The 25,492-nt window shown below is 42.5% G+C and overlaps 3 protein-coding genes across 8 annotated transcripts; 2 read left to right on the top strand and 1 right to left on the bottom strand.

Annotated features, from left to right (window-relative positions):
• The first annotated feature begins 4,390 nt into the window (after positions 1-4,390).
• Positions 4,391-11,006, top strand: LOC114153586 (active breakpoint cluster region-related protein-like). Of its 4 annotated transcripts, XR_003597350.1 has the most exons (6): positions 6,995-7,275; positions 7,359-7,478; positions 8,229-8,363; positions 8,470-8,575; positions 8,908-9,671; positions 9,879-11,006. XR_003597350.1 is itself a non-coding variant. In XM_028032239.1 (5 exons), exons 3-5 carry the CDS (start codon positions 8,249-8,251, stop codon positions 9,179-9,181), a joined length of 495 nt encoding a protein of 164 aa, XP_027888040.1. In that variant the 5' UTR covers positions 6,995-7,275; positions 7,359-7,439; positions 8,229-8,248; the 3' UTR covers positions 9,182-11,006. The 4 variants fall into 4 exon arrangements, 3 of the variants coding, with proteins under 3 accessions (XP_027888041.1, XP_027888040.1, XP_027888039.1); XM_028032239.1 differs by having other exon boundaries at positions 7,359-7,439; positions 8,908-11,006; XM_028032238.1 differs by having other exon boundaries at positions 8,908-11,006.
• Positions 11,007-14,833: 3,827 nt separating this feature from the next.
• LOC114153265 (girdin-like) lies at positions 14,834-16,163 on the bottom strand. The gene has a single exon (XM_028031666.1). The coding sequence runs from the start codon at positions 16,161-16,163 to the stop codon at positions 14,934-14,936; it is 1,230 nt and encodes a 409-aa protein (XP_027887467.1). The 3' UTR covers positions 14,834-14,933.
• A 742-nt stretch (positions 16,164-16,905) lies between these two features.
• On the top strand, positions 16,906-25,306 carry LOC114153350 (active breakpoint cluster region-related protein-like). 3 transcript variants are annotated; one of them, XM_028031838.1, is made up of 6 exons: positions 19,519-19,790; positions 19,874-19,954; positions 20,744-20,878; positions 20,985-21,090; positions 21,423-21,576; positions 23,904-23,993. In XM_028031838.1, exons 3-6 carry the CDS (start codon positions 20,764-20,766, stop codon positions 23,991-23,993), a joined length of 465 nt encoding a protein of 154 aa, XP_027887639.1. In that variant the 5' UTR covers positions 19,519-19,790; positions 19,874-19,954; positions 20,744-20,763. The 3 variants fall into 3 exon arrangements, with proteins under 3 accessions (XP_027887642.1, XP_027887639.1, XP_027887640.1); XM_028031839.1 differs by having other exon boundaries at positions 19,535-19,790; positions 19,874-19,993; positions 23,904-25,306; XM_028031841.1 differs by lacking the exons at positions 19,519-19,790; positions 19,874-19,954 and adding an exon at positions 16,906-17,005.
• Positions 25,307-25,492: the final 186 nt, after the last annotated feature.

Raw genomic sequence — 25,492 nt, 5'->3', positions numbered from 1 at the left:
TTATTTTCTAAGCGCAAGTTAAGTTTTGGTGGGTAAAATGTTTGTTTTCTTGTAGAAAAATATCTATCTATTGTCACATGAAGAAAAAGCAACTTAAAACATAATGTCTCTCTCAGTACATATATTTTTAAAGTCGTCACTGTCTCCTAAATTCCCATCAGCACATTCGACATAACCGCCAAGTGTGTGTACTCATTCACAGTCAGCCGATGAATCATCTTGCAAAAGGGGCCGACGAAGCGGTGTGGGAAGAGACTGTCTTTAAAACACATAGCAGAGCATTTTTGATAGCGGCATGATATCAGAGACAATGACAGCGGCATTATATTCACCGCTGACAACAGACTTATGCAGTAATAAGTTAATTTCCCCTTGGGATCAATAAAGTATTTTTGAATTGAACTGAATTGAATACACCACTAGGACCAGCTGCTGGTTCACGGACATGTCCTACTTTTCAGACCTAAAAAGATGTCCGGGGGAAATTTAAAAATTGTCCGGAATTTTGGTCAACTGCCTCAAACACATTACATAGCTTACAGTGCATTGTAGGGCACTGCGCACGGCGCTGCGTGTCACGTAATCCCTGAGCCGCGTCAGTGCGGGCAGCACTCCGCCCCCCGCTGTAAGGTGTTCCCCCAACACCCCACCCCCGCTGCAGGTTGTCCGGGTTTTCCCAAAGTAAAATATGGTCACCCTAGTTAACACATAGTGTGTTATTTATCAAATTCCCACAGTCACTGAAAAAAGCAACTGTCTAATCGATTTATTTGCTTTATCAAACATTTAAAGCGACTGTTTCCCAGCTTTTAATTTCCCTTTGTTGATCAATCTTAGTGAACAAAAGTTGATGTCATCTCAACTTTTGTTCTTGACCCAAAACCATCCTTGTTGTATTTATTTGAGTCACATGACCTAAGTTATCTTCCTTTAGAGGTTTTGCCCTCTTGCATGCTGCCCTAAGGTCCCGGAGACCAATGGGACTTGCTACGAAGCCCTGGAGGTCAGCCCGGGAGACTGACACGACTCTCTACAAAGCCCTGGAGGTCAGCCCGGGAGACCAACAGGACTCAATACAAAGCCCTGGAGGTCTGCCAGGAGACCAACGGGACTTGCTACGAAGCCCTGGAAGTCAGCATGGAGACCACCGATAATCAAACATGAAGCTTGGAGCCCTCATGACACTTCTTAGTTTAGAAGTACCATCTTTCGATCCAGTACCTGAGAGTTCCTGTTTGGTACATTTTCAGAAGCATATTGGAAAAGCCTCTGATCACTCTTCTGAATAAAGTCGGCCGATTCTGTGGCTGGTCTGAAAACACCTGTTCTATTCTGTCCCTCAGCTGTTCCAATTCAAGCTGCAGGTTATTGTTTTCCTGCTCCAAGGTGGTGTTCTCCTTCTCCAGAGAGCTCTTCACTTGCTCCATGGTGGCATTTATCAGCTCCAAGGTCTTGTTTTTATGCTCCAAGTAGTTTATTCTCTTCTCCAGGGCGGTACTTTTTTGCTCCAGGGTGGTGTTTTTCTCTTCCAGAGCGATCTTCTCCTTCTCCAGAGCGTTCTTTTCTTCCTCCAGAGCAATCTTCTCCTTCTCCATAGCAGCCTTTTCTTCCTCCAGGGCAGCGTTCTTCTGCTCCAGGGCAGTGCATTTCACCTCCAGAGCAGTGATATTTAGCATCAGGGAGGTTTTTTCCTGCTCATGTTGCCTTCTTCTTAAATTGAGGCTCTGATGCAGGTGTCTGTTATCAAGCTCAAAAACAAAGTTTTGCCCTTCCAAACGCCTTCGTCTTTGCTCCAGGTAGGTACTTACCCGCAATATATGAGACAATCTCTCCCTCTGAGAGGTGTTTTCCTGGTCTAACGTGGAAATTCTCTCCCTCTGATCAGTGTTTTCCTGTTCTAATGTGGAAATTCTCTGCTCCAAGGTGTTGATTTGAGTGGTGTATTTCTGCTCCATGGCAGTCTTTTCTTTTTCCAGGACCGTATTATTCTGCTTGAAGAAGGTGTTTTCCTCCTCCAAGATGGTATTTACCTGTTTTAATGTGATGTTTTCCTGATGTAGCGTATTTCTTTCCTTCTCCAGGGCAGTGTTCTTCTGCTCCAGGATGCTTTTTTCCTCTTCCAAGGCGGTGTTTTGTTGCCCCAGTGCAGTGTTTTCCTGCTTCAATGCCGTGTTATCGTTCTTCAGCTCCTCGTTTGCTTTGATGAGTGACTGTCTCTCAATGGACATCATGTCCCGGAGACCAATGGGACTTGCTACGAAGCCCTGGAGGTCAGCCCGGGAGACTGACACGACTCTCTACAAAGCCCTGGAGGTCAGCCCGGGAGACCAACAGGACTCAATACAAAGCCCTGGAGGTCTGCCAGGAGACCAACATGACTCGCTACGAAGCCCTGGAAGTCAGCATGGAGACCACCGATAATCAAGCATGAAGCTTGGAGCCCTCATGACACTTCTTAGTTTAGAAGTACCATCTTTCGATCCAGTACCTGAGAGTTCCTGTTTGGTACATTTTCAGAAGCATATTGGAAAAGCCTCTGATCACTCTTCTGAATAAAGTCGGCCGATTCTGTGGCTGGTCTGAAAACACCTGTTCTATTCTGTCCCTCAGCTGTTCCAATTCAAGCTGCAGGTTATTGTTTTCCTGCTCCAAGGTGGTGTTCTCCTTCTCCAGAGAGCTCTTCACTTGCTCCATGGTGGCATTTATCAGCTCCAAGGTCTTGTTTTTATGCTCCAAGTAGTTTATTCTCTTCTCCAGGGCGGTACTTTTTTGCTCCAGGGTGGTGTTTTTCTCTTCCAGAGCGATCTTCTCCTTCTCCAGAGCGTTCTTTTCTTCCTCCAGAGCAATCTTCTCCTTCTCCATAGCAGCCTTTTCTTCCTCCAGGGCAGCGTTCTTCTGCTCCAGGGCAGTGCATTTCACCTCCAGAGCAGTGATATTTAGCATCAGGGAGGTTTTTTCCTGCTCATGTTGCCTTCTTCTTAAATTGAGGCTCTGATGCAGGTGTCTGTTATCAAGCTCAAAAACAAAGTTTTGCCCTTCCAAACGCCTTCGTCTTTGCTCCAGGTAGGTACTTACCCGCAATATATGAGACAATCTCTCCCTCTGAGAGGTGTTTTCCTGGTCTAACGTGGAAATTCTCTCCCTCTGAGATGTGTTTTCCTGTTCTAACGTGGAAATTCTCTGCTCCAAGGTGTTGATTTGAGTGGTGTATTTCTGCTCCATGGCAGTCTTTTCTTTTTCCAGGACCGTATTATTCTGCTTGAAGAAGGTGTTTTCCTCCTCCAAGATGGTATTTACCTGTTTTAATGTGATGTTTTCCTGATGTAGCGTATTTCTTTCCTTCTCCAGGGCAGTGTTTTTCTGCTCCAGGATGCTTTTTTCCTCTTCCAAGACGGTGTTTTGTTGCCCCAGTGCAGTGTTTTCCTGCTTCAATGCCATGTTATCGTTCTTCAGCTCCTCGTTTGCTTTGATGAGTGACTGTCTCTCAATGGACATCATGTTAACTTCTTCCAAGATGCCATTTAGCTTCTCTGTCTCTCTTGCCAAGATCTGCTGTATTTCTTCATTCCCAGAATCAGAAGATGAATCCTTATTGCGCTGACTCACTTTTGATCCTTTCTGTCTGAATAAATTCAAAATCTGCCCCATGTTTTCCTTTATTTGTTTGTGAGAAATTCCTTTTAATCTTGAAAAACTTTCCTTTTCAATCTCTTGTTGGGACACAATCCTTCTTCTTGCTCTCTCTCTCTCTTCCGCAATGCTTATGACTGCAGAATTCAAGTGTGCAGAGTTCAATTTGTGACTAGCTCTTTGTGACATCACTATGCGTGATGTCACAAGTTGATGACACTATCTCAGCAGAACAACTAGAAAACTGCTGAAGTTTGGGAAGATAAGAACAACTGTGGCGAGCGTCGGTTGAGTTTACCCGGAGAGCGGGAGTTAACTCAGACCTTTTTTGGTCCAAAGCAGCACAACAAAACTTAATACGCCATTATTAAATGGACCCGGGTCGACCCGGGTCCAGCGGTGCAGTGCAAAAGGGGCTTAGTGTCCGTCTCTAGGCAACCGTGACATCATCATTGGTCCGAAGCGTTCTGGGGTCCTTACTAGCTCCCGCCAAAATTTAGCTGACCTTAACAAATCTTGTGTTTGAGTTTTGTAATTATTGTTACACTAAATGTTTATATGTGTGTGATAGGCGTTACTGTCGGACATACAGAAATACGGAGCAAATCGCGTCCCGTATACGGGAAAAGGATGGCAATCCTACTGTGCTCTTCTCCCATTAAAATTATAGAAACTATATCAAACACAAGTAAATCCACAGTTTGGTAGGTAAATGGTATTTTGGATGATGCTGTAATGACAATAAATGTCTTATTTACCACCGGCTCAGTCAGCGCGTGTCACTTCAACGACTCGCGTGAGCGAGGCGGCGGCAGTAGCAGCATCACAGAAAGCAGCAGCTCCGCCGCATTAGCGAACAGGTGAGGAGAAGAAACTGCATGTTTCTATCTTTTTCTCATCTTACCGCTTTCCTTTATTCTTCTCCAGTTCACTCAGGTAAAATCTAAATATTTTAACGTTTCCGCTGTCTTGTGTCGGACATTTAAGAAGGAGTAAGTAACACGGGACCGGTGTTGGCTTGGCCGGGGTAACACCGACGCAGAAGTGACTGTCGACGGCTGGTTTCAGTGTTAGTGAGAGTACTTTGGGTTTTGACGGTCATTTTATGGCTGACGTGTTTTCTCCTGCTTTCTATAGAATGATAGAGTCCCAGGACATGTTGTTTCCAGGGTAATTGGACCTGGAACTGGCTGTATTCTTGAACAGGTGAGGGGAATCTCGCCTGCAGGATGTTGGAAGTCTACAGGATGCTTCAGATAATTTAGTGAATTTCACTGCACTGGTGGGGCTTGTGTCTATATCTCTTTCAAAAGAGAAATCTTAATGTTTTTGTCAACTTTTGTATCTCGTTATAACAAGATACAACTCCAGAATTTATTTCTTAGCTCTGGCAGTTTAACGCTTCCATAAGTAAACATGTCCAGCACTGTATATGCTTTTTTCCCCCAGTTGCTATTTAAATAGTCAAACTTACAACAGAGGGTGTAGCTTTAAGTTTAAACTCTTTTATGTTGATTTAGAAATCTCATCTCTGCAGATTTCAAAATCTTAATCTTAATAATTATATACACACAGGCCTGTCACGATAACAAATTTTGCTGAACGATTAATTGTCTCAAAAATTATTGCGATAAACGATAATATTGTTTGAAGACCTTTCTACACTGATTTAATAGAAATGACGTGATAATTCATGCGATTTCCTGCCAAAGATACACTTTATTTTCAAAAGAACACTAAACACTGGAACTGATAAACAAAATAAACAAAACAACCACAAACAAAAATAAAATGGATTCTCAGACTCCATTAACAAAAAATGTACTGGAATAAAAACTAAACAACATTAAGCCAAAGTGAAAATAAATACTGCATTCAACCAAGAGTGCAGATTATGAAGTCTGTATACTATGCTGCCCATCAGTAATAATTAGATTTAAATAGAGAAAATGGGCACATCGACTACCTGATGCAATTGTTCACACTACACGGTTTTTTGCCCCTATTTTTCCCCTTACTACAATCTTAGAACACCGGCCGTTCTAAGATTGTCGCTTACGATTTTGTAACTGATCCTCCTGTAGTGTTTGGTGTGTTACGGTAGATCAGGGCTGATCAACACGTCGATCACGGGAAGGTTTTCAGTTGATCTCGGCAGTTGGTGACAAACTGAAAGCCGCCAGGACGATGAGACCAGAACTTATCAAAATATTCACTAAGATCCTAAACGTTTGTAGCTTCATTAAAGAATAATATATATTTTTTTAAATCAACAAAACCTGTTAAAATTTATATTCTCAGTAATTATTTTTTCAACAAGGTGTTGCGCAATTCAGTGCGTTTCAGTTCCATTAACAAAAAAACAGGCGACTCAAAGACAGACTGACTAGCAGAGCAGGAGTTTAAATTAGCTAATCAACCGTCGCTGTGTTCAGGTGAGCGCTTATTAATAATCCAGAAATAAATATCAAACCTGGAAACTTGACATCGTAACGGACTGAATGTTATGTTTTTAACGTCGCTGCTCCGCTTGCGGGGCGCAGGCGGTTGCCACGGCAACGGGCGTGCTTAACGACAGAGAGAGAGTAAAACGGTAGGAGAATCTCACTGAGGAAGAAATATACTGCATTAGGTTTTCTATCACTTTATTATTTCTGCTATAACTGATGTATATTTGCATATAAAATAAGTCAATAGAGTTTAATTTACAATTTTTATATCTTCGTGTCATGAGAGGTAGATCTCAGCCGGCTGGTGAGAGAAAAAGTAGATCTTGGTCTCAAAAGTTTAAGCATCCCTGCGGTAGATCATCGTGGCCGCTCCGATCTAAATCAGGGATTTTCCCCGACTGTGAGCTTAAAGCAGCCTGTTGAATGTGACAGGTAGCCAATCAGAAAGCGTGGATTCTCCTTTAGGAGGGGAAATTACGGAGGGGAATCCCAAACAGCTGATACTGCGCAACCCGAAGTCCAGAGGACATCGGAGATGATACGTGGAAACAACATTAATGTTTATTCAACATGCAAAGAATATAGAAATGACAAGGAGGAGGAGTTGGAGCGAAATTGCTGATAAACCCAGTAACTTTTCAGCTGTTCTTTGTTAACGTGACATAAATAGGTTCTAATGATTTTCATTCAGTCAGGACTGACACTAACCCTGACACTAGCCACATGCATTGCAGGTAGATTGTAGTAAAGCATTGATTAATGCTGGTTTTAAAATTAGTTCACGGGACTTGTAGCCATTATTTGGTGCCCATTGTTGGACACCACACGGCAGGACCGAACCCGATCGAACCGTTATACCTAGGATTTCTGTCAGCTCATGTGTGGTCTCTCAGGTTTTGAAAATGGGCCGACAACTCTAAGATCGTGTAGTGTGCGTTGAAGCCAAACAGAGCATTTTACTTCCAAACAGATCTGACTATCTGTATGGCTGCCGTAATAACAAGAAACAGAGCAGCTCTGAGATGTTTGTACAGTTCCGTTTGTGTGTCTGAAGGAGTCATTTTACAGTATATCTGGATCTGCAGATTAAGATGGAATTTTCCATGAAGTTTACAAGTCGGGACCTCAGCTTGAAGAGAACGCCATCCAAAAAGCAGAGCGGGGTGTTTGGAGTCAAGATCAACGTGGTCACAAAGTAAGCACTGTGGCTGCCTAAGTCGGTTGTCTGGTTTCTAACCTGCTCGCCAACTGAGAACTAACCGCAGTGATCGTCCGCAGGCGCGAGCGCTCCAAGGTGCCTTACATCGTCCGTCAGTGCATTGAGGAAGTGGAGAAGAGGGGGATTAGCATTCGACACAAGCAAGGCCTCCACTTTGTTTCCTAGCTCTGTACCACTAGGTCTGAAACCCACAGTGTCTAAATCCATCTCACTGACCTCACTGTAAAACTGAGCGTTGACTCTAGAAATAGACCCCTTTTCTCCATATGGTCCAAGTTTATGCTCAAACTCTATAAGTATGTTCATTTCCTGTTTTTGGACAAATGATGCAAACCAAGCCTCACCACCTGTTTATTATGATACACAATATCATAATATTGTGTGTATTATGATACACACAAACAGTTTGCAGTAGACGGACTATGTATCTTAGGCAGTGTAGAGTTTTAATTACAGCAATGCATCTTACCGAGCAACAAACAGCCAGCACCACAATGCTAAAAATGTCCTAAATTGATGAAACAAAATGTAAGTTTTCCTTAAATGTTATTCACATGTCTTAAATTTGGTCATGACAGGAGTATGTAATCTCATATATTCAACGTATACGGAGTTTTTTTTTTTTTTTCTTGGAACTTTTATGGCAAGCAAAAGTTTGAGTTGTGCAAATTGTGCGAATCGAGGCAATTAAGGCTAATGCTAGCTCTGCTAACATAGCCTTACTAGCTTTTTTGCGTCTATCATGGGGAGTCGACATAGGAACAAATGACAGCAACTCGCAAAAGTCATCGCCGCTCTGGGTGAAACCCAACACACGAGACGCGACAGCGACAAAAGTTGAACATAAAAGAGAGATCAGCTGTTCTGCTGAAAGTCCGCGATGAAGCTGTGTGATCCGTCTCTAACGGGTCTGTCTTCGTGATTCGCAGATACCAAAGACATCCTGGTGATGCTGAGTGACATGGACATCAACGCCATCGCAGGAACGCTTAAGCTGTATTTCAGGGAGCTGCCGGAGCCTCTTCTCACAGACCGTCTCTACCCAGCCTTTATGGAGGGCATAGGTGGGAGGACTTCCTGCTCAGCTGCAGGAGATCATGCTTAAAGTAAAGAGAAAAACAAACGGGCTGTCAGGACGTAATTGGACATGTGTTTTCCTGTCTGCTTCAGCTCTCTCAGACCCTGCAGCCAAGGAAAACTGCATGATGCACCTTCTGCGCTCTCTGCCCGACCCCAACCTCATGACCTTCCTCACTCTGCTGGAGCACCTGAAAAGGTACGCAGAAACACTCACACCATCAAAGTTTACAATGCAAAGAGCCACTTTTTTCTTCTTTTTTTTGGTTCTTTAGATCTGCATTTGGTTCATAACCCTTATTAACCCTAAATAAATGTTTCACTACTATCTACTACAGGAAATTAGGCTTTAAAATAAATAAAATGAAATCAGGCACATTGTCACCGATACCCGATCTATAATTGTTTTTTCAACATCAAGACCGATACAGACATTAATGTCGGATCGGTGCATGTCTAGTTTCTTTTTTCCCCCATTCTGCTGTTCCTTTCTGCCTTTAATGAAATATTTCCTGTTTGTTGTTCCTGCAGGGTGGCTGAGAAGGAGCCCGTCAACAAAATGTCCCTCCATAACCTGGGCACCGTGTTCGGACCCACCCTGCTCCGGCCCTCTGAGTCAGAAAGCGCCAAGGGACAGCACATCACGTGCGCCTCCGACATCTGGTCACATGATGTCATGGCACAGGTACACGATTTTAGTGCTGAGCATTATTGTAATGGTAGACGCAAAATCTCACATTTGTGCCGGAGCTACTCCGTGATTCTCCTGTGGTTTTCCGTCGGTGATCTTTATGATGGACAGTGAGAAAGACCCTCTGCTGCCGCTCCACATGTTTTCTAGATTAACTCGACTCCCACATCGCCCACTGACCCGTCTCAGTAGGGTCCTTTCTCCCAGCTGTATTTAGCTTTTTCACCATCTATTTATCTCTCCTGACTGACGGGTTTCATGTCAGCAGAGTTCTTCTCTAAGCTGGATAAACAAGTCTGAAGTAAACATCATAAACCGGGCGGCGTGAAAATGCAGGAGGTCTCTGCTGGCTCCTAGTTTGTCCTGAGGATAATTTGTGTTCAAAAACCTTTACTCCAATATTTATGCAATGTATTAAACTTGGAAGAGAAATGCTTCTCAAATCGGTTCCAAAATATAAATTATATTGCTTTTTTTTTTTTTTTAAAACAATTGTTAACTTCTCAAAAATAGATTTATGGGATCATTCACAGCCACTTGAACTGATGGCTTTTGAGCTTTCCCACATATTGGACGTTCCAACCACAACCGTTAGTCTAGTTCAGTGTTTCCCAACCCTGGTCCTCGAGGCACAACGCCCTGCATGCTTTAGGTATTTCCTTGCTTCAATCCAGCTGATTTCAATTGATGACTGATTAACAGGCGTTTGTTGAACTGCAATCAGTTGAATCAGGCACATTAAAGCAGGGAAACCTCTAAAACATGTAGGACAGTGTGCCTTGAGGACCTGGGTTGGGAAACACTGGTCTAGTTTACTGGGATTTTACTTGATAAGTTGCGCATAGCTGTGAAGTGGAAAGGATACAAAGTTTTCAACGTTTTTCCACAGATCTAAGTTTTATGCATTCGGCACAACAACCGTAGCAAAATACGATGGTCCAGAGCTCAAGGCTGGCATTCTGCAACTTTTAGATGTGTTTTTACTTTAACACTCCAGAATAAAAAAATAAGTTATTAGCAGGACTCTTTAGAGCGTGACTGCATGCTGAGGAAGTAATTTATCCATCTGAATCAGGTGTGCTGGACTCTAACGATAGCAGAACACTGCCCCCTGGAGGCCTGGATGATGAGGCCTCTGATTTAGATCAAAACAAAATCATGTTAGAATATCAGTCACAGTCTAGATTTAAATAAGAGTTTGTTCACAGGTGCTGCTACCAACAGTGTTTCTACTGGAACATAAGACACTGCTTTCTGTTGGGATGTCCAAGGGCTGGACGATGTGGTTGAAAAACGTATCACAAGGATTTCATATCGGTCGATATCAATAATTATTGATTAGTTTATTGTTTTAAATACCTGAAATACTGCCAAACTGGTGGTGTAGCCTTTCCTGTTTTATCCACAGTTTTTGCTGTTTATTTGCTTTATCAAACATTTAAAGCGACTGTTTCCCAGCTTTTAACTTCCCTTTGTTGATCAATCTTAGTGAACAAAAGTTGATGTCATCTCAACTTTTGTTCTTGACCCAAAACCATCCTTGTTGTATTTATTTGAGTCACATGACCCAAGTTATCTTCCTTTAGAGGTTTTGCCCTCTTGCATGCTGCCCTAAGCAGTGGCCCCACAAAAGAGGACGATACCCACCCCTTATTTGGTATCTGCTTATTCTTCCTTCTTGACCAATTTTGTGTGTAATCATTTTCTTTGCATGAATTATACAGAGGAAAGGTGATATTTTGTCACCTGCAACATTTATTTATTTAAATCATGCTCCCTCTCCACACACACACAGAATAATGCTCACCATTGATCTTCAAATAATTCCAGGCCACAGTTAGGAGTTGTTGCTGTATTTTAACATGTATGGAAGTAAATATGTGAATTTATTAGTTTAATTATTTAATTTATTATCAGAATTTGAATAAAAAATGCCTCTGAAATTTGAATGTTGTATATTAATGTTTACTTTTTCAGTGTTAAAATAAATTCAGAATTAATTTTAACCTAAAAAAAATTCAGTGTCATTATTTGTACATGGTTGCAATTTTCATTTATTAAAAAAATTCACATTCCTATTTCAAAGTGATCAAATTTTCAACATACATATTTTTCAGTGGTAGAGAAAGTGGCAAAGGAAAGGGGGGAAGATTACACAAGGAGAAATAACCAAAATACAACCACAACGGAGTAAGTACACTAAGGGAACCTAATTAGAACAAAGGAAAATAACTAGAAACAAGAAATAAACGTAATTAGAAACACCAATGAAGAATGTGGAAAACAAGGTAAATGAAATGGAAACAACTAAGGAACACCAAAAGAATCTGAGGAGGACGGCGGCGGAACAGCAGGCTTGGTGGACGCTGGCGACAGAGCAGAAACCTAGGAGGATGCCGGCAGCAGAGTAGAAACATTGGTGGACGCTGGCGGCAGAACGGAAACCTTGGGGATGCTGGGGATGTGTCCAATCCTGGCTGACCTCCTAAGCCTTGTCACAGGTCCTGTTGACCTTCCAGCCAACCTCCTGAGCCTCGCCAGGAGGTCGATGGGACCTGTGACAAGAGCAGCGGAGCATGTACCTGCCCGCGGCAGAGCAGGAACCAGGAGGGTAATAGGACTCGCTACGAAGCCCTGGAGGTCGGCCGGGAGACCGACAGGACTCGCTACGAAGCCCTGGAGGTCAGCCCAGAGACCAACGGGGCTCACTACGAAGCCCTGGAGGCAGGCCGGGAGACCGACAGGACTTAATACGAAGCCCTGTAGGTCAGGCCGGAGGCCAATGGGACTCGCTTTGAAGCCCTGGAGGTCAGCACGGAGACCAACGGGATTCGCTGTGAAGCCCTGGAGGTCAGCCCAGAGACCAACATGACTCGCGACTAAGCCTTGGAAGTCAGTATGGAGACCACCGATAATCAAGCATGAAGCTTGGAGCCCTCATGACACTTCTTTGTTTAGAAGTACCATCTTTCGATCCAGTACCTGAGAGTTCCTGTTTGGTACATTTTCAGAAGCATATTGGAAAAACCTCTGATCACTCTTCTGAATAAAGTCGGCCGATTCTGTGGCTGGTCTGAAAACACCTGTTCTATTCTGTCCCTCAGCTGTTCCAATTCAAGCTGCAGGTTATTGTTTTCCTGCTCCAAGGTGGTGTTCTCCTTCTCCAGAGAGCTCTTCACTTGCTCCATGGTGGCATTTATCAGCTCCAAGGTCTTGTTTTTATGCTCCAAGTAGTTTATTCTCTTCTCCAGGGCGGTACTTTTTTGCTCCAGGGTGGTGTTTTTCTCTTCCAGAGCGATCTTCTCCTTCTCCAGAGCGTTCTTTTCTTCCTCCAGAGCAATCTTCTCCTTCTCCATAGCAGCCTTTTCTTCCTCCAGGGCAGCGTTCTTCTGCTCCAGGGCAGTGCATTTCACCTCCAGAGCAGTGATATTTAGCATCAGGGAGGTTTTTTCCTGCTCATGTTGCCTTCTTCTTAAATTGAGGCTCTGATGCAGGTGTCTGTTATCAAGCTCAAAAACAAAGTTTTGCCCTTCCAAACGCCTTCTTCTTTGCTCCAGGTAGGTACTTACCCGCAATATATGAGACAATCTCTCCCTCTGAGATGTGTTTTCCTGGTCTAACGTGGAAATTCTCTCCCTCTGATCAGTGTTTTCCTGTTCTAACGTGGAAATTCTCTGCTCCAAGGTGTTGATTTGAATGGTGTATTTCTGCTCCATGGCAGTCTTTTCTTTTTCCAGGACCGTATTATTCTGCTTGAAGAAGGTGTTTTCCTCCTCCAAGATGGTATTTACCTGTTTTAATGTGATGTTTTCCTGATGTAGGGTATTTCTTTCCTTCTCCAGGGCAGTGTTTTTCTGCTCCAGGATGCTTTTTTCCTCTTCCAAGACGGTGTTTTGTTGCCCCAGTGCAGTGTTTTCCTGCTTCAATGCCATGTTATCGTTCTTCAGCTCCTCGTTTTCTTTGATGAGTGACTGTCTCTCAATGGACATCATGTTAACTTCTTCCAAGATGCCATTTAGCTTCTCTGTCTCTCTTGCCAAGATCTGCTGTATTTCTTCATTCCCAGAATCTGAAGATGAATCCTTATTGTGCTGACTCACTTTTGATCCTTTTTGTCTAAATAAATCCAAAATCTGCCCCATGTTTTCCTTTATTTGTTTGTGAGAAATTCCTTTTAATCTTGAAAAACTTTCCTTTTCAATCTCTTGTTGGGACACAATCCTTCTTCTTGCTCTCTCTCTCTCTTCTGCAATGCTTATGACTGCAGAATTCAAGTGTGCAGAGTTCAATTTGTGACTAGCTCTTTGTGACATCACTATGCGTGATGTCACAAGTTGATGACACTATCTCAGCAGAACAACTAGAAAACTGCTGAATTTTGGGAAGATAAGAACAACTGTGGCGAGCGTCGGTTGAGTTTACCCGGAGAGCGGGAGTTAGCTCAGACCTTTTTTGGTCCAAAGCAGCACAACAAAACTTAATACGCCATTATTAAATGGACCCGGGTCGACCCGGGTCCAGCGGTGCAGTGCAAAAGGGGCTTAGTGTCCGTCTCTAGGCAACCGTGACATCATCATTGGTCCGAAGCGTTCTGGGGTCCTTACTAGCTCCCGCCAAAATTTAGCTGACCTTAACAAATCTTGTGTTTGAGTTTTGTAATTATTGTTACACTAAATGTTTATATGTGTGTGATAGGCGTTACTGTCGGACATACAGAAATACGGAGCAAATCGCGTCCCGTATACGGGAAAAGGATGGCAATCCTACTGTGCTCTTCTCCCATTAAAATTGTAGAAACTATATCAAACACAAGTAAATCCACAGTTTGGTAGGTAACTGGTATTTTGGATGATGTTGTAATGACAATAAATTTCTTAATTAATTCATAAATGAAGTCACCTGAGCAATACAGTAGCTGAACAGAATGGAATTGTGGTTATAATTAATGTCGGAGGTGTTCACAGCCCCTCTTTGACGCATACAAGGCAGCCATATTAGCTTACTACATTAGCGGTAGCATCTCCTGAAAAATTATGACTTTACTAAGACTGCCTGTCTGTCTCACCTAAGACAACATACAAACAACCCAGAAAGTCGCCACCCATCAGTTCTCTTTAAAGATTCTAGACTTGGCATTTGTTTTTGAAATAAACCAGGGGAAATTGGGTGCGGGACAGGGGGTTGGGGGGGAGGTAGCATTGGATTGTATTCTTGAGCATATATAATTAGGTTTACATGAAGCCTAAAAAATTGGGAGATTTGGGGAAGAACTGCAATGCCTGGTACAAAAGTGATCAAAGGGCAAAAGGGATATTACTCACTGATGTACTAACAGCTGCAGTTTGTCAGAAATTAATAAATATTGAATATGTGAGCAACCATAAAATAGGTTAGGATTAAAACATGGCTTTTTATTAGAAATTTAAAATAAATAAATAAAACATCACTTTGGTAAACAACATGCCGTTGTTTTTCTAACTCCAGGACATGAAAAGGAGCCAAATGGTCTCAAAGTTTGACAATATAATACAGAGATAATTCTGCATTTCAGAGTTATTGATGCCCAAGTTTATTTCCTTTAATAAAATATATGCAATAAATCATATAAACTTGTATAAAATGCCGTTTTACTTGTTTTTTAAAAATCCTGGCCATTTTTAATTTTTGAAGCATTAACGACTACGTTTCCCAGAAACCTTTTCGAGCACTGCGCCAAATCATCCAGCACGCGCTCCACCCACTGGCTCAGTCAGCGCGTGAAGGCAGGCCGCGAGACCAACATGACTCGCTACGAAGCCCTGGAAGTCAGCATGGAGACCACCGATAATCAAACATGAAGCTTGGAGCCCTCATGACACTTCTTAGTTTAGAAGTACCATCTTTCGATCCAGTACCTGAGAGTTCCTGTTTGGTACATTTTCAGAAGCATATTGGAAAAGCCTCTGATCACTCTTCTGAATAAAGTCGGCCGATTCTGTGGCTGGTCTGAAAACACCTGTTCTATTCTGTCCCTCAGCTGTTCCAATTCAAGCTGCAGGTTATTGTTTTCCTGCTCCAAGGTGGTGTTCTCCTTCTCCAGAGAGCTCTTCACTTGCTCCATGGTGGCATTTATCAGCTCCAAGGTCTTGTTTTTATGCTCCAAGTAGTTTATTCTCTTCTCCAGGGCGGTACTTTTTTGCTCCAGGGTGGTGTTTTTCTCTTCCAGAGCGATCTTCTCCTTCTCCAGAGCGTTCTTTTCTTCCTCCAGAGCAATCTTCTCCTTCTCCATAGCAGCCTTTTCTTCCTCCAGGGCAGCGTTTTTCTGCTCCAGGGCAGTGCATTTCACCTCCAGAGCAGTGATATTTAGCATCAGGGAGGTTTTTTCCTGCTCATGTTGCCTTCTTCTTAAATTGAGGCTCTGATGCAGGTGTCTGTTATCAAGCTCAAAAACAAAGTTTTGCCCTTCCAAACGCCTTCGTCTTTGCTCCAGGTAGGTACTTACCCGCAATGCATGAGACAATCTCTCCCTCTGAGAGGTGTTTTCCTGGTCTAACGTGGAAATTCTCTCCCTCTGAGAGGTGTTTTCCTGGTCTAATGTGGAAATTCTCTCCCTCTGATCAGTGTTTTCCTGTTCTAACGTGGAAATTCTCTGCTCCAAGGTGTTGATTTGAGTGGTGTATTTCTGCTCCATGGCAGTCTTTTCTTTTTCCAGGACCGTATTATTCTGCTTGAAGAAGGTGTTTTCCTCCTCCAAGATGGTATTTACCTGTTTTAATGTGATGTTTTCCTGATGTAGCGTATTTCTTTCCTTCTCCAGGGCAGTGTTTTTCTGCTCCAGGATGCTTTTTTCCTCTTCCAAGACGGTGTTTTGTTGCCCCAGTGCAGTGTTTTCCTGCTTCAATGCCATGTTATCGTTCTTCAGCTCCTCGTTTGCTTTGATGAGTGACTGTCTCTCAATGGACATCATGTTAACTTCTTCCAAGATGCCATTTAGCTTCTCTGTCTCTCTTGCCAAGATCTGCTGTATTTCTTCATTCCCAGAATCTGAAGATGAATCCTTATTGCGCTGACTCACTTTTGATCCTTTCTGTCTGAATAAATTCAAAATCTGCCCCATGTTTTCCTTTATTTGTTTGTGAGAATTTCCTTTTAATCTTGAAAAACTTTCCTTTTCAATCTCTTGTTGGGACACAATCCTTCTTCTTGCTCTCTCTCTCTCTTCCGCAATGCTTATGACTGCAGAATTCAAGTGTGCAGAGTTCAATTTGTGACTAGCTCTTTGTGACATCACTATGCGTGATGTCACAAGTTGATGACACTATCTCAGCAGAACAACTAGAAAACTGCTGAAGTTTGGGAAGATAAGAACAACTGTGGCGAGCGTCGGTTGAGTTTACCCGGAGAGCGGGAGTTAGCTCAGACCTTTTTTGGTCCAAAGCAGCACAACAAAACTTAATACGCCATTATTAAATGGACCCGGGTCGACCCGGGTCCAGCGGTGCAGTGCAAAAGGGGCTTAGTGTCCGTCTCTAGGCAACCGTGACATCATCATTGGTCCGAAGCGTTCTGGGGTCCTTACTAGCTCCCGCCAAAATTTAGCTGACCTTAACAAATCTTGTGTTTGAGTTTTGTAATTATTGTTACACTAAATGTTTATATGTGTGTGATAGGCGTTACTGTCGGACATACAGAAATACGGAGCAAATCGCGTCCCGTATACGGGAAAAGGATGGCAATCCTACTGTGCTCTTCTCCCATTAAAATTGTAGAAACTATATCAAACACAAGTAAATCCACAGTTTGGTAGGTAAATGGTATTTTGGATGATGCTGTAATGACAATAAATGTGTTTTTTACCACCGGCTCAGTCAGCGCGTGTCACTTCAACGACTCGCGTGAGCGAGGCGGCGGCAGTAGCAGCATCACAGAAAGCAGCAGCTCCGCCGCATTAGCGAACAGGTGAGGAGAAGAAACTGCATGTTTCTATCTTTTTCTCATCTTACCGCTTTCCTTTATTCTTCTCCAGTTCACTCAGGTAAAATCTAAATATTTTAACGTTTCCGCTGTCTTGTGTCGGACATTTAAGAAGGAGTAAGTAACACGGGACCGGTGTTGGCTTGGCCGGGGTAACACCGACGCAGAAGTGACTGTCGACGGCTGGTTTCAGTGTTAGTGAGAGTACTTTGGGTTTTGACGGTCATTTTATGGCTGACGTGTTTTCTCCTGCTTTCTATAGAATGATAGAGTCCCAGGACATGTTGTTTCCAGGGTAATTGGACCTGGAACTGGCTGTATTCTTGAACAGGTGAGGGGAATCTCGCCTGCAGGATGTTGGAAGTCTACAGGATGCTTCAGATAATTTAGTGAATTTCACTGCACTGGTGGGGCTTGTGTCTATATCTCTTTCAAAAGAGAAATCTTAATGTTTTTGTCAACTTTTGTATCTCGTTATAACAAGATACAACTCCAGAATTTATTTCTTAGCTCTGGCAGTTTAACGCTTCCATAAGTAAACATGTCCAGCACTGTATATGCTTTTTTCCCCCAGTTGCTATTTAAATAGTCAAATTTACAACAGAGGGTGTAGCTTTAAGTTTAAACTCTTTTATGTTGATTTAGAAATCTCATCTCTGCAGATTTCAAAATCTTAATCTTAATAATTATATACACACAGGCCTGTCACGATAACAAATTTTGCTGAACGATTAATTGTCTCAAAAATTATTGCGATAAACGATAATATTGTTTGAAGACCTTTCTACACTGATTTAATAGAAATGACGTGATAATTCATGCGATTTCCTGCCAAAGATACACTTTATTTTCAAAAGAACACTAAACACTGGAACTGATAAACAAAATAAACAAAACAACCACAAACAAAAATAAAATGGATTCTCAGACTCCATTAACAAAAAATGTACTGGAATAAAAACTAAACAACATTAAGCCAAAGTGAAAATAAATACTGCATTCAACCAAGAGTGCAGATTATGAAGTCTGTATACTATGCTGCCCATCAGTAATAATTAGATTTAAATAGAGAAAATGGGCACATCGACTACCTGATGCAATTGTTCACACTACACGGTTTTTTGCCCCTATTTTTCCCCTTACTACAATCTTAGAACACCGGCCGTTCTAAGATTGTCGCTTACGATTTTGTAACTGATCCTCCTGTAGTGTTTGGTGTGTTACGGTAGATCAGGGCTGATCAACACGTCGATCACGGGAAGGTTTTCAGTTGATCTCGGCAGTTGGTGACAAACTGAAAGCCGCCAGGACGATGAGACCAGAACTTATCAAAATATTCACTAAGATCCTAAACGTTTGTAGCTTCATTAAAGAATAATATATATTTTTTTAAATCAACAAAACCTGTTAAAATTTATATTCTCAGTAATTATTTTTTCAACAAGGTGTTGCGCAATTCAGTGCGTTTCAGTTCCATTAACAAAAAAACAGGCGACTCAAAGACAGACTGACTAGCAGAGCAGGAGTTTAAATTAGCTAATCAACCGTCGCTGTGTTCAGGTGAGCGCTTATTAATAATCCAGAAATAAATATCAAACCTGGAAACTTGACATCGTAACGGACTGAATGTTATGTTTTTAACGTCGCTGCTCCGCTTGCGGGGCGCAGGCGGTTGCCACGCCAACGGGCGTGCTTAACGACAGAGAGAGAGTAAAACGGTAGGAGAATCTCACTGAGGAAGAAATATACTGCATTAGGTTTTCTATCACTTTATTATTTCTGCTATAACTGATGTATATTTGCATATAAAATAAGTCAATAGAGTTTAATTTACAATTTTTATATCTTCGTGTCATGAGAGGTAGATCTCAGCCGGCTGGTGAGAGAAAAAGTAGATCTTGGTCTCAAAAGTTTAAGCATCCCTGCGGTAGATCATCGTGGCCGCTCCGATCTAAATCAGGGATTTTCCCCGACTGTGAGCTTAAAGCAGCCTGTTGAATGTGACAGGTAGCCAATCAGAAAGCGTGGATTCTCCTTTAGGAGGGGAAATTACGGAGGGGAATCCCAAACAGCTGATACTGCGCAACCCGAAGTCCAGAGGACATCGGAGATGATACGTGGAAACAACATTAATGTTTATTCAACATGCAAAGAATATAGAAATGACAAGGAGGAGGAGTTGGAGCGAAATTGCTGATAAACCCAGTAACTTTTCAGCTGTTCTTTGTTAACGTGACATAAATAGGTTCTAATGATTTTCATTCAGTCAGGACTGACACTAACCCTGACACTAGCCACATGCATTGCAGGTAGATTGTAGTAAAGCATTGATTAATGCTGGTTTTAAAATTAGTTCACGGGACTTGTAGCCATTATTTGGTGCCCATTGTTGGACACCACACGGCAGGACCGAACCCGATCGAACCGTTATACCTAAGATTTCTGTCAGCTCATGTGTGGTCTCTCAGGTTTTGAAAATGGGCCGACAACTCTAAGATCGTGTAGTGTGCGTTGAAGCCAAACAGAGCATTTTACTTCCAAACAGATCTGACTATCTGTATGGCTGCCGTAATAACAAGAAACAGAGCAGCTCTGAGATGTTTGTACAGTTCCGTTTGTGTGTCTGAAGGAGTCATTTTACAGTATATCTGGATCTGCAGATTAAGGTGGAATTTTCCATGAAGTTTACAAGTCGGGACCTCAGCTTGAAGAGAACGCCATCCAAAAAGCAGAGCGGGGTGTTTGGAGTCAAGATCAACGTGGTCACAAAGTAAGCACTGTGGCTGCCTAAGTCGGTTGTCTGGTTTCTAACCTGCTCGCCAACTGAGAACTAACCGCAGTGATCGTCCGCAGGCGCGAGCGCTCCAAGGTGCCTTACATCGTCCGTCAGTGCATTGAGGAAGTGGAGAAGAGGGGGATTAGCATTCGACACAAGCAAGGCCTCCACTTTGTTTCCTAGCTCTGTACCACTAGGTCTGAAACCCACAGTGTCTAAATCCATCTCACTGACCTCACTGTAAAACTGAGCGTTGACTCTAGAAATAGACCCCTTTTCTCCATATGGTCCAAGTTTATGCTCAAACTCTATAAGTATGTTCATTTCCTGTTTTTGGACAAATGATGCAAACCAAGCCTCACCACCTGTTTATTATGATACACAATATCATAATATTGTGTGTATTATGATACACACAAACAGTTTGCAGTAGACGGACTATGTATCTTAGGCAGTGTAGAGTTTTAATTACAGCAATGCATCTTACCGAGCAACAAACAGCCAGCACCACAATGCTAAAAATGTCCTAAATTGATGAAACAAAATGTAAGTTTTCCTTAAATGTTATTCACATGTCTTAAATTTGGTCATGACAGGAGTATGTAATCTCATATATTCAACGTATACGGAGTTTTTTTTTTTTTTTCTTGGAACTTTTATGGCAAGCAAAAGTTTGAGTTGTGCAAATTGTGCGAATCGAGGCAATTAAGGCTAATGCTAGCTCTGCTAACATAGCCTTACTAGCTTTTTTGCGTCTATCATGGGGAGTCGACATAGGAACAAATGACAGCAACTCGCAAAAGTCATCGCCGCTCTGGGTGAAACCCAACACACGAGACGCGACAGCGACAAAAGTTGAACATAAAAGAGAGATCAGCTGTTCTGCTGAAAGTCCGCGATGAAGCTGTGTGATCCGTCTCTAACGGGTCTGTCTTCGTGATTCGCAGATACCAAAGACATCCTGGTGATGCTGAGTGACATGGACATCAACGCCATCGCAGGAACGCTTAAGCTGTATTTCAGGGAGCTGCCGGAGCCTCTTCTCACAGACCGTCTCTACCCAGCCTTTATGGAGGGCATAGGTGGGAGGACTTCCTGCTCAGCTGCAGGAGATCATGCTTAAAGTAAAGAGAAAAACAAACGGGCTGTCAGGACGTAATTGGACATGTGTTTTCCTGTCTGCTTCAGCTCTCTCAGACCCTGCAGCCAAGGAAAACTGCATGATGCACCTTCTGCGCTCTCTGCCCGACCCCAACCTCATGACCTTCCTCACTCTGCTGGAGCACCTGAAAAGGTACGCAGAAACACTCACACCATCAAAGTTTACAATGCAAAGAGCCACTTTTTTCTTCTTTTTTTTGGTTCTTTAGATCTGCATTTGGTTCATAACCCTTATTAACCCTAAATAAATGTTTCACTACTATCTACTACAGGAAATTAGGCTTTAAAATAAATAAAATGAAATCAGGCACATTGTCACCGATACCCGATCTATAATTGTTTTTTCAACATCAAGACCGATACAGACATTAATGTCGGATCGGTGCATGTCTAGTTTCTTTTTTCCCCCATTCTGCTGTTCCTTTCTGCCTTTAATGAAATATTTCCTGTTTGTTGTTCCTGCAGGGTGGCTGAGAAGGAGCCCGTCAACAAAATGTCCCTCCATAACCTGGGCACCGTGTTCGGACCCACCCTGCTCCGGCCCTCTGAGTCAGAAAGCGCCAAGGGACAGCACATCACGTGCGCCTCCGACATCTGGTCACATGATGTCATGGCACAGGTACACGATTTTAGTGCTGAGCATTATTGTAATGGTAGACGCAAAATCTCACATTTGTGCCGGAGCTACTCCGTGATTCTCCTGTGGTTTTCCGTCGGTGATCTTTATGATGGACAGTGAGAAAGAGCCGCTTCCTCTGCTGCCGCTCCACATGTTTTCTAGATTAACTCGACTCCCACATCGCCCACTGACCCGTCTCAGTAGGGTCCTTTCTCCCAGCTGTATTTAGCTTTTTCACCATCTATTTATCTCTCCTGACTGACGGGTTTCATGTCAGCAGAGTTCTTCTCTAAGCTGGATAAACAAGTCTGAAGTAAACATCATAAACCGGGCGGCGTGGAAATGCAGGAGGTCTCTGCTGGCTCCTAGTTTGTCCTGAGGATAATTTGTGTTCAAAAACCTTTACTCCAATATTTATGCAATGTATTAAACTTGGAAGAGAAATGCTTCTCAAATCGGTTCCAAAATATAAATTATATTGCTTTTTTTTTTTTTTTAAAACAATTGTTAACTTCTCAAAAATAGATTTATGGGATCATTCACAGCCACTTGAACTGATGGCTTTTGAGCTTTCCCACATATTGGACGTTCCAACCACAACCGTTAGTCTAGTTCAGTGTTTCCCAACCCTGGTCCTCGAGGCACAACGCCCTGCATGCTTTAGGTATTTCCTTGCTTCAATCCAGCTGATTTCAATTGATGACTGATTAACAGGCGTTTGTTGAACTGCAATCAGTTGAATCAGGCACATTAAAGCAGGGAAACCTCTAAAACATGTAGGACAGTGTGCCTTGAGGACCTGGGTTGGGAAACACTGGTCTAGTTTACTGGGATTTTACTTGATAAGTTGCGCATAGCTGTGAAGTGGAAAGGATACAAAGTTTTCAACGTTTTTCCACAGATCTAAGTTTTATGCATTCGGCACAACAACCGTAGCAAAATACGATGGTCCAGAGCTCAAGGCTGGCATTCTGCAACTTTTAGATGTGTTTTTACTTTAACACTCCAGAATAAAAAAATAAGTTATTAGCAGGACTCTTTAGAGCAGGCGTGTCCAAAGTCGGTCCTCAAGGGCCGGCATCCTGCATGTTTTTGTTCTCTCCCTGGTTGTAGTAACAACTTTCTCAGCTTGTCAATGTTCTCCTAAGGCCTCTAATGAGCCATCATTGGATCCAGGTGCGTTAAACCAGGGAGAGAACTAAAACACACAGGATGGCGGCCCTCCAGGACCGACTTTGGACACCCCTGCTTTAGAGCGTGACTGCATGCTGAGGAAGTAATTTATCCATCTGAATCAGGTGTGCTGGACTCTAACGATAGCAGAACACTGCCCCCTGGAGGCCTGGATGATGAGGCCTCTGATTTAGATCGAAACAAAATCATGTTAGAATATCAGTCACAGTCTAGATTTAAATAAGAGTTTGTTCACAGGTGCTGCTACCAACAGTGTTTCTACTGGAACATAAGACACTGCTTTCTGTTGGGATGTCCAAGGGCTGGACGATGTGGCTGAAAAACTTATCACAAGGATTTCATATCGGTCGATATCAATAATTATTGATTAGTTTATTGTTTAAATACCTGAAATACTGCCAAACTGGTGGTGTAGCCTTTCCTGTTTTATCCACAGTTTTTGCTGTTTTGTTTAAAAATATTTTGAAGCAGTTATGAGGCATGGTGGTGAAACATGAAACTACCCAACAGGTTGTTGCTAGGTAACCAAAGAGAGAGTTAGTTGGTGCCACTATCCTAGCCTAGCTTGTCATGAGAGGTTGAGTGACTAAAGTCTTTCCTCTGCCTACATTCCCCAGAATTCCATGTGGTTTGGATCAGAGTTCAGTGAAATTATTGAAAATTCTACCAGACGTATTATCTATTGATATTGATCATGTGTCTATCGCCATATATATTATTGATTTATTGTCCAGCCTTAAGATATCCTATAAATTCTGTTCATTTTAGTTTTTTCACATCGCTTCAATTAACAACAAATATGTTTCTGGTCACGGCAAAACCAGGAACAAGTCTCCTATGTCACATTCTGAGTTGTTTATAGATTCTGGAAGGGTGGACTTTAAGGTTGTCTATGATGTCAAACACATAATTTATTTTTCTTTTTTTTTCAAAACAACATTAGAGAAAGAACTAGTGTCAAAGTTTAAAAAAAATGGCCCCAAACGTGTCTTGCAATTTAGGGGTGTTAACAAAGGTTGTTAGAATTACTCTGCATTAACCCCCCAGCACTGACAGTCAACAGGTTGACTATGGAAAAGTTTAAGAACCTCAGCAAGTTAAGGTCTGCAATCACTCCCTCTCTCTTTCTCCAGGTCCAGGTGTTGCTCTACTACCTGCAGCATCCTCCGATCTCCTTCGCCGAACTCAAGCGCAACACGCTCTACTTCTCCACTGACGTCTAAAAAAGCCGCCACCCCGCCGGGGGCTTCACCCGGACCGCGAGGGTGACACAGAGCGACTCCATCCAGACCTCGGACCCCACCACCCAGCGCTGCAGCCTAAGCTCTGCTCCCAGCAGACCGCTCGTCTCTGCTGCCGTCCCTCGCTTCTCCCATCTGAAGAGGAAGTCGAAACGGTTTTGCGGCAGCAACGCGACCGGCCTCTGTGGGAGCACACCGGGAAATGTTCAGACGGGTGTCTGGGGTTGGGGGCCGGGCAGAGACCACAGCCTGGTGCAGTGGACAGGACAATATCTGAGTTTATGTTTCCTGCTCAGAGGCATTCCAGAAAAACAAAACAAACAAACAAAAAAAAATGGCATTTACATGTTTTATAATAATGTTCCTCATTTGTTTCTATTTCCTTTCTGGTTTTTCCTGGCTTCGTGCGTGTGCGTGTGTGTGTGTGCGTGTATGTGTGTGAGTAGGACTGTGGATGTTTTCCACTGAGAGCGTGAGTTCGTGTTAAAGGGACTAAGCAAACTTTCGAGGCGGCTGGAAAGCCATTCCAAGAAACAGCAAGGATTGTGTCTCCGTAGGGACAGAGGACGCTCCTCTCTGCTGAGTCTTGGCCAAAATTAGCCCTATTTATTTTGAAAATATATATATAATATTTGTGCCTGTAGAGTTTTGTGCAACTAGAGACATTCTCTAAGGAGTCTGTTTTTTTTTTTAAGTTTATCCAGGTAGTGATGTTTCTTTCTTTTGTTTTTTTAGCCAGTTTTTTCTGTATCACCGCGTGGTCGGTGAGCCGTTCTGAGAAGATAAGTCTGCCAGTTCAGTTCTGATCACTTTGTAGACAAGCGAGGGCACATGAGGGTTGACGGCAGGGGAGAGGGGAAATAACACCATAAACGGAACAGTTGACTTTTATTTTCTTCCTCTGCTTCTTCTTGCATTTCAAGCCTGTTCCAAGTGTGTTGCTGCACCAGTGTTATCTGTAGGATGATTTTGCGTAGACGCCCTCATTGCATGTTCAGCTTGTCGATGAAATTTGGCCGGGTAACACAAAGGTAGGCCGTCTCTGGGAAGGAGAAGGAAGAAATCGATACAAAGCCAACCTTTCTGCTATCAAGCCTACATATCTTAAGAAAATGCAAGCACTGCTAAATGAGTAATATTTGATATTTTTAATATAAGAATAAAAAGAAACAAAAACTGTTGTATTTTACTTCCTTTGAGAAGAATTTCAATATGCTGTAATATTGCGACTAAATGTCCATGTGAACTTTTTCCCTCTTTTTTTTTTAAGTAAAATTAAAAGAAATATTGAAGCACTCACTTTGTGTCTGAGAAAATTATTAATGTAGATTTTCTGGGTTTTTTGTCACTCTTAATTCTGTAGATTAATAAACTGTTAATATTAGACAAAGATTATCAAAGTAAATACAGAAAAAGAGATCAAAACAGACCTCGTCTTTGATAAAACATTAAATAACTGAGATTAAACACAGATAAGCAAT

Source organism: Xiphophorus couchianus, chromosome 11 (assembly GCF_001444195.1).
Source record: "Xiphophorus couchianus chromosome 11, X_couchianus-1.0, whole genome shotgun sequence".
NCBI classification, from domain to species: domain Eukaryota; kingdom Metazoa; phylum Chordata; class Actinopteri; order Cyprinodontiformes; family Poeciliidae; genus Xiphophorus; species Xiphophorus couchianus.
Note: the sequence above shows the minus strand (reverse complement) of the source record. Positions and strands in the feature narration are given on the sequence as shown.

Bases quoted from the DNA above. Each gene is read 5' to 3' on its own strand.
- LOC114153586 (XM_028032240.1), top strand. From the start codon at position 8,249: ATGCTGAGTGACATGGACATCAACGCCATCGCAGGAACGCTTAAGCTG. The intron at 8,364-8,469 runs GTGGGAGGACTT...TGTCTGCTTCAG, and splicing joins AGCCTTTATGGAGGGCATAG to CTCTCTCAGACCCTGCAGCC. The intron at 8,576-8,907 runs GTACGCAGAAAC...TTGTTCCTGCAG, and splicing joins CTGCTGGAGCACCTGAAAAG to GGTGGCTGAGAAGGAGCCCG.
- LOC114153265 (XM_028031666.1), bottom strand. From the start codon at position 16,163: ATGGGGCAGATTTTGAATTTATTCAGACAGAAAGGATCAAAAGTGAGT.
- LOC114153350 (XM_028031839.1), top strand. From the start codon at position 20,764: ATGCTGAGTGACATGGACATCAACGCCATCGCAGGAACGCTTAAGCTG. The intron at 20,879-20,984 runs GTGGGAGGACTT...TGTCTGCTTCAG, and splicing joins AGCCTTTATGGAGGGCATAG to CTCTCTCAGACCCTGCAGCC. The intron at 21,577-23,903 runs GTACACGATTTT...CTCTTTCTCCAG, and splicing joins CACATGATGTCATGGCACAG to GTCCAGGTGTTGCTCTACTA.